Below are 6,839 nucleotides of genomic sequence, written 5' to 3' on the forward strand. Positions count from 1 at the left end.
AGCGCCGGGTGGATAAAGCACAGCAAGTTGGCACAGTAGGGGGCACAGGTGGTGCATCAGCCAGTCATCTCGGTCATCTCGGTCAGTGGACCCGTGGCACCTGTTGGGTCTGCCCCTTGACCTCCTGCCAGCGGGCGTTCGACACTTCACGTGATAGCCTCAAGGTGCACATGGCCTGGCACAAGCGTCGTGGTGACGTCACCGCCACTTAGTGGCGAATGGCGGTTGTTGTACCTATCTCTGTGTATCTGTGTGTGTCCGTGTGTCCCCCCTTGTAGGAGTGTGGCAAGGAGTTCCGCCAGTCCACCGACCTGTTCCGCCACCAGACGCTGCACACGGGCGAGCGGCCCCTCAAGTGCGGCGCGTGCGGCAAGAGCTTCGCGCTGCAGGCCGACCTCAACCGTCACGCCATCATCCACACGGAGCAACGGCCCTACGCCTGCCAGGTCACACACTCACACACACACACAGTCTCACACACACAGTCTCACACACACACAGTCTCACACACACACACAGTCTCACACACACACAGTCTCACACACACACAGTCACACACACACAGTCACACACACACAGTCACACACACACAGTCTTACACACACAGTCACACACACACACTCACAGTCACACACACACTCACAGTCACACACACTCACAGTCACACACACTCACAATCACACACACTCACAGCCACACACACACACAGGCACACACACACACACAGGCACACACACACACACAGGCACACACAGTCACACACCACACAGTCACACACACACACAGTCACACACACACAGTCACACACACACAGTCACACACACAGTCACACACACACACAGTCACACACACACAGTCACACTCACACACAGTCACACTCACACTCAGTCACACTCACACTCAGTCACACACACTCACAGTCACACACACTCAGTCACACACACTCACAGTCACACACACACACAGTCACACACACTCAGTTGCACACACACACAGTCACACACACTCAGTCACACACTCAGTCACACACACACAGTCACACACAGTTGCACACCTGCACAGTTGCACGCTCATTCTCCCACTCGGCTTTCTCATTGATCAGAAGAGATCGCTTCGCTGTCGCTCTGTCTGTCTGCCTGCCTCCGTGTCTCTCTCCATCTCTCTCCATTTCTCTCCATCTCTCCATCTCTCCCTTTCTCCGGCTCTCTCCATTTCTCCGGCTCTCCTCTCCCCCATCATTTCTCCGTCCCCTCCCCGTGTCTCTCTGCACGTGTGCAGGAGTGCGGCAAGGCGTTCCGTTGGTCCCAGAACCTGGTGCACCATCGGCGCTCGCACAGCGACGTGCGCGAGTTCCAGTGCGAGGGCTGCGGCAAGGGCTTCAAGCACCGGCGCACCCTCGTGGAGCACCAGCGGGCGTACTGCGCACTACGGCGCCGGCCACAACGGTGGGGCGCAGCGCGGTGGTGACGGTGGTGACCGGTGGTGACAGGGACGGTGGTGACAGGGACGGTGGTGATGGTGGCGACGGTGGTGACGGTGGTGACGTGGTGACAGGTGGGGATGAGTGAGTGGAGTTTGTGTGTTTATACCCCTGTTCTGCAGAGTGTAGAACACACAAACCCCACTCAGAGTGAATGAGTGGAGTTTGTGTGTTCTACCCCTGTTCTACAGAGTGAGTGGAGTTTGTGTGTTTCTACCCCTGTTCTACAGAGTGAGTGGAGTTTGTGTGATCTACCCCTGTTCTACAGAGTGAGTGGAGTTTGTGTGTTCTACCCCTGTTGAGTGGAGTTTGTGTGATCTACCCCTGTTCTACAGAGTGAGTGAGTGGAGTTTGTGTGTTCTACCCCTGTTCTACAGAGTGAATGAGTGGAGTTTGTGTGTGCTACCCCTGTTCTACAGAGTGAGTGAGTGGAGTTTGTGTGATCTACCCCTGTTCTACAGAGTGAGTGAGTGGAGTTTGTGTGTTTTACCCCTGTTCTACAGAGTGAATGAGTGGAGTTTGTGTGATCTACCCCTGTTCTACAGAGTGAGTGAGTGGAGTTTGTGTGTTCTACCCCTGTTCTACAGAGTGAATGAGTGGAGTTTGTATGATCTACCCCTGTTCTACAGAGTGAGGGAGTGGAATTTGTGTGTTCTACCCCTGTTCTACAGAGTGAATGAGTGGAGTTTGTGTGTTCTCTACCCCTGTTCTACAGAGTGAGTAGTGGAGTTTGTGTGTTCTACCCCTGTTCTACAAAGTGAGTGGAGTTTGTGTGTTCTACTCCTATTCTACAGAGTGAGTGGAGTTGTGTGTTCTACCCCTGTTCTACAAAGTGAGTGGAGTTTGTGTGTTCTACTCCTATTCTACAGAGTGAGTGGAGTTTGTGTGTTCTGTGGGGGCGCTGGCCTCCGAGATCCCTCCCTCTGTACCGCTAACGGCCGGGTTAACCTCATTATTAACCTCATTACTCGCCCCCTCGCTACTAGGCGAACCGCTGTTGGGTTCTTCACCCATGGGGTGAGAGCCGTCGCTCGAGGATTCCCCTCCCCCGCGGGTCGCGTAATAGGCATGGTTAATTACGTACGCGCACACCCACACACAGCTCTGCGCGGCACTCACTCAATACAGACCACTCACGTTAGGATCGCGCACCTGTATTATACACGTAGTGAACGTGCGCGCACACACGCATACAGCTCCACACGCGATACCCACTCTTGCGCCGCTCTGCGCAGCGCTCGCCGTCTGCTGGCCGCTTACGTTATGATCGCGCACCTGGGGTACGCCGATTACGCACGCTGCGAGCTTACGCACACACAGTACCACACGCGTTCCCACACCGCTCACACTGCACGACAAGATCACGCGAGACCACGCTTCGCTATTAATGATTTATTACCTGGTAACTAATGTTCAATCAGTGAGTCGATGAGGCTGGCCTATTCCACTAAACCGGCACCTATTCCCTATTTATCGACTATTATCCTACTTCACCTCCCCCACTCCCTGTTTGGCGCCCGCGGAGGTTCGCTGCTCCCCTGCGCTAACAACGTACCTCGAGCGTCTCACGGACGTCCGGGTCGCTGGCTGGAGCTGCTTGCTGGTCTGCTGGCCTGGGAGAGAACGAGAGCGATTCCCCCTCTGCGCCCCTCTATTTATCTCCCCTACCTCAAAGGGGATGCTGCGCTGAACAATGGGCTCGCGATCCTCTGGCACGCGCACGGCGGTTCTGGGCGCTGTTGATATGCTAATCAGGTGTGCTGCGTGCAAGGCGTAAATCCTAATTAATCCCTTACCCTCCCTAACAATGGGGCCTGCGCGCTCAAGCGCAATTATCTCAACCCTCCATGACTATGCGCAACAGCCCCTGTGATCCCGCTATTCATGCTGTCCCGTGCCTCCCCTGCTTGCCCCGTCGACCGTGGGGTGTGTGTGGGGGGAAATGCGCCTCAACCGCGGTGGCCGAATGCCCCACGCCGCGACCACACCATATTAAGGCCGGCCGCAGCGCCGCGGTGCCACGTAGCACGGGGGAGGTCATCCAATTCCCTGATCGCCGGAAACCGTGAGAATTAATCCCGATAAGGGTCTCTCGGATAAAAACCGGTCGGCCAGGCGACCTCCCCTCGGAGCTCTATGGGGGGGGGGAAATGAGTGCGGGTGTGTTCATGTGAGGTGAGGTGAGGGGGACGCGGGGTCGGCTCCGTTGCTTGGTGGCGAGGTCGGGGATTTGGTGCCTGCCGAACGGCTTCGCGGCGGCGGCATCACATAGCCCCCCGAGGTGCCAGTCCCCGTCCCGGGTTGACTGGAGCACCTCGCTTGGGCCGCGCCCACGAGGAAACGTTGCGGGGTCCGGGGGATCCGTCCGGACCTGGTGGCTGGCCTCGGGGCGGGTGGTTCCGTCCTCTGTAGCTCCTGCGGCGGTCTCCTCCTCCACTCCAGCAGCTCTCCCCGTCCTCCGGCACCTGTGGGCTGGGGCACAAACTCAGCAGCGGAAGGGTTTAGCGGCCGTCGTCCGCGCCGTCTCCGGACTGGATCGGGGCGTCTCGGGGGCCCGGCGGGGCCCATGTAGTGTGCGAGGCCCCCCAACACGAGGGGTGCGGGTACTCCGGGATTTCGGGGCCTTCGGGTGACGGGGGTTCTCTCCCAGCGGGGCCGCTTTCCATGGTTTTTAAGCGGCGGACATTGACCACCGTCTCTCGACCCCCCTCCCCGCCATCAATTAGTACAGTCCAGGGGGAGATCTGTCGCACCACGGTCCAGGGTCCCCGCCAGTAGGTCGTCAGTTTCCCCACCTGCCCGGCCCCGACGCGAGGGGTGTGTTGCCACACCTTAGCGCCTGTCAGGAATAAGGGGGGTTCCATGCGGGGTCGGGTGCCCTGTTCCTGCCGCCGATGCGCGGCTTCCCCTTGCGGGTATGCTCGGCCTCGGGCTTCTCGCAGGGTCTCCAACAGGTGTTCCACGGGGCGGCTTCCCTCCTCCGGCTGGGGGGAAGGGACGCCGAATAGCAGATCTGCGGGTAAACGAGACTCACGGCCGAACATCATTAAAAACGGGGTTTGTCCCGTCGACGTGTGTACGGTGGTGGCGTAGGCGAAAAGGGCGTAGGGGAGGTGTTCATCCCAATCCCGTTGATTTGCGGCCGCCATACGTTTGAGTTTCCCCGCTAAGGTCTGATTCATGCGCTCCACCATACCGTTCGCCTGGGGGTGGTACGCTGTGGTTCGGTCCTTCTGGATTCCGAACTCTCGGCACAGTGCCTGGAACAACTCGGCCTCGAACTCGCTACCCTGGTCGGTGAGGACTCGTTCTGGGATCCCGTGCTTAAGTACGTAGTGTTCCACAAATGCCCGGGCCACCACCAAGGCCGTTTTATCAGGGATGGCCACTGCCACGGGGTAGCGGGTGAAATACTCTACTGCGACTAGGATATATCGGTTGCCTCGATGGGATCGCGGGAATGGCCCCTGTAGGTCGATCCCGACCAGCTGATTCGTGCGGCTGACGCGGAACGGCCTTAGGGGTACCTGGTATCGTGCCGGTTTCGGCCCGCACTGCTGACAGGCGCGGCAGCCCTGTACCCAGGCCGCCACGTCTTGTGCCAATTTGGGCCAGAGATACTGGCGACGCAGGGTCTCTCGAGTACGTCGTTCCCCATCGTGGCCCCCGAGTGGGTGGTCATGCACCAGCCGTAGCAGCTGGGGTCGCACCTGGGCAGGAACACAGATGCACCCCGGCTGGCCGGCCTCGGTTAACTCCCGTACCACTCCGTTCTGCACACACAACCGGGCATACAAACCGCTCCAGGGTCCTGGTAGGGCGCTCTTTTCCTCCCGCAGTGCCGCCTCCACCGCCGCCAGATCCGGATCTCGCTGCTGGGTCTGTCTCAGCTGCTCGTCGTTTAGGCCCGGGAAGGCGCAGCCGACGTCCTCCTGGATCCGTCCGATCGGGTCCCGAGCCGCGGGTCCCGCGCTTGCCGGGCGGTCGACGGGATCCTCAGTGCCACCTGTGAGGGTCTCTGTGGCGCACACTGCACTCTCTCTCGCTGGGGGGGGGTGGCCGCGGCCTCTCGGGGGTCCGTTGCCTGCCGGCAGCGTCCCCCCGTGAAACACGGGCAGGCCCTCCTCCGCCCTCGTCTCGGCGTACACCGTGGGTCGCCTCGACAAGGCGTCCGCGTTTGCATGCGTCCGGCCAGCCCGATACTCGATTTGCAGGTTGTACTCCTGCAACTGCGCCAACCACGGGCCATCTGCCCCCGCGGCTCCTTGAATGTAAGAAGAAACTGCAGAGCATAATGGTCAGTGCGTACGCGACATCTCCTGCCGTACAAATACGGCCGGAACTGTTTGCATGCGAAAATCACGGCGTACAACTCTTGGCGGGTCACGCAATAGTTCAGCTCGGCCCCACTCAAGGTCCGGCTGGCGTACGCGATGACTCGTTCCGTCCCATCCTGTACCTGTGACAACACCGCGCCCAGCCCGCTGCTGCAGGCGTCGGTGTCCAAAATAAAATCGGTGGTAAAATCGGGGAAAGCGAGGGTGGGGGCGTGGGTGAGGTGATCTTTGAGAGTGGTGAAGGCCGTCTGGCAGGCCCCCGTCCACTGATAGGGGTGCTTAGGGGAGTGAGTTGGGTGAGGGGGTGCAATCTCGCTGAATCCCTTTACAAATCGACGATAATAGGTGGCGAGCCCCAAAAATGATCTGATCTCCGTCAGATTCCTTGGCCGTGGCCACTCCACTACGGCGCGTACCTTCTCCGGATCGGTGTGCACGCCTGCCTCGCTGACGCGATGCCCGAGGTACCCCACCTCGCGTTGTGCGATGTAACACTTACGTGGCTTGAGCTTGAGATGAGCCGCTCGCAGTCGCTGGAACACCTCTCGAAGCCTGGACCAATGCTCAGACAAAGATCTACTGAACACTATCACATCGTCCAAGTAAATCAGGCACTGTTCCCATTGCAAGCCCCGCATCACCAACTCCAGCCGCTGGAACGTCGCGGCGCATTGGTGAGTCCGAACGGGAGTACTCGAAACTCGAATAGCCCCATCGGGGTGGTGAATGCGGTTTTCGGCCGATCCTCCTCCGCCATTCCACCTGCCAGTACCCGGACGCGAGATCGAGGGTGGAAAAATATCGCGCTCCGGCGAGGCTGTCGAAGGTGTCGTCGATGCGGGGTATGGGGAAGGCATCGCCGAGCGTGACTGCATTTAGTTTACGGTAATCGACGCAGAACCGGGTTGACCCATCCTTTTTCGTTACTAGTACCACTGGGGCTGACCAGGGGCTCGCCGAGGGCTGAATTATGTTATCGCGAAGCATGTCCCCAACTGCCTCTTTGATTTGGGCGCGTTCGG

At 59.2% G+C, this 6,839-nt stretch overlaps 1 protein-coding gene across 1 annotated transcript in view; it reads left to right on the forward strand.

Moving 5' to 3' along the window:
• Positions 1-1,467, forward strand: part of LOC133361211 (zinc finger protein 41-like) — an 18,523-nt gene extending 17,056 nt beyond the window's left edge. Inside the window, exons 6-7 of the mRNA XM_061580095.1 lie at positions 279-446; positions 1,279-1,467. Of these exons, the coding sequence (XP_061436079.1) occupies positions 279-446; positions 1,279-1,467 (357 nt within the window). The remainder of the gene's footprint in view (positions 1-278; positions 447-1,278) is intronic.
• The last annotated feature ends 5,372 nt before the right edge of the window (positions 1,468-6,839 follow it).

Source organism: Lethenteron reissneri, chromosome 71, assembly GCF_015708825.2.
Source record: "Lethenteron reissneri isolate LAM-NWPU_2019-01 chromosome 71, ASM1570882v1, whole genome shotgun sequence".
NCBI classification, from domain to species: domain Eukaryota; kingdom Metazoa; phylum Chordata; class Hyperoartia; order Petromyzontiformes; family Petromyzontidae; genus Lethenteron; species Lethenteron reissneri.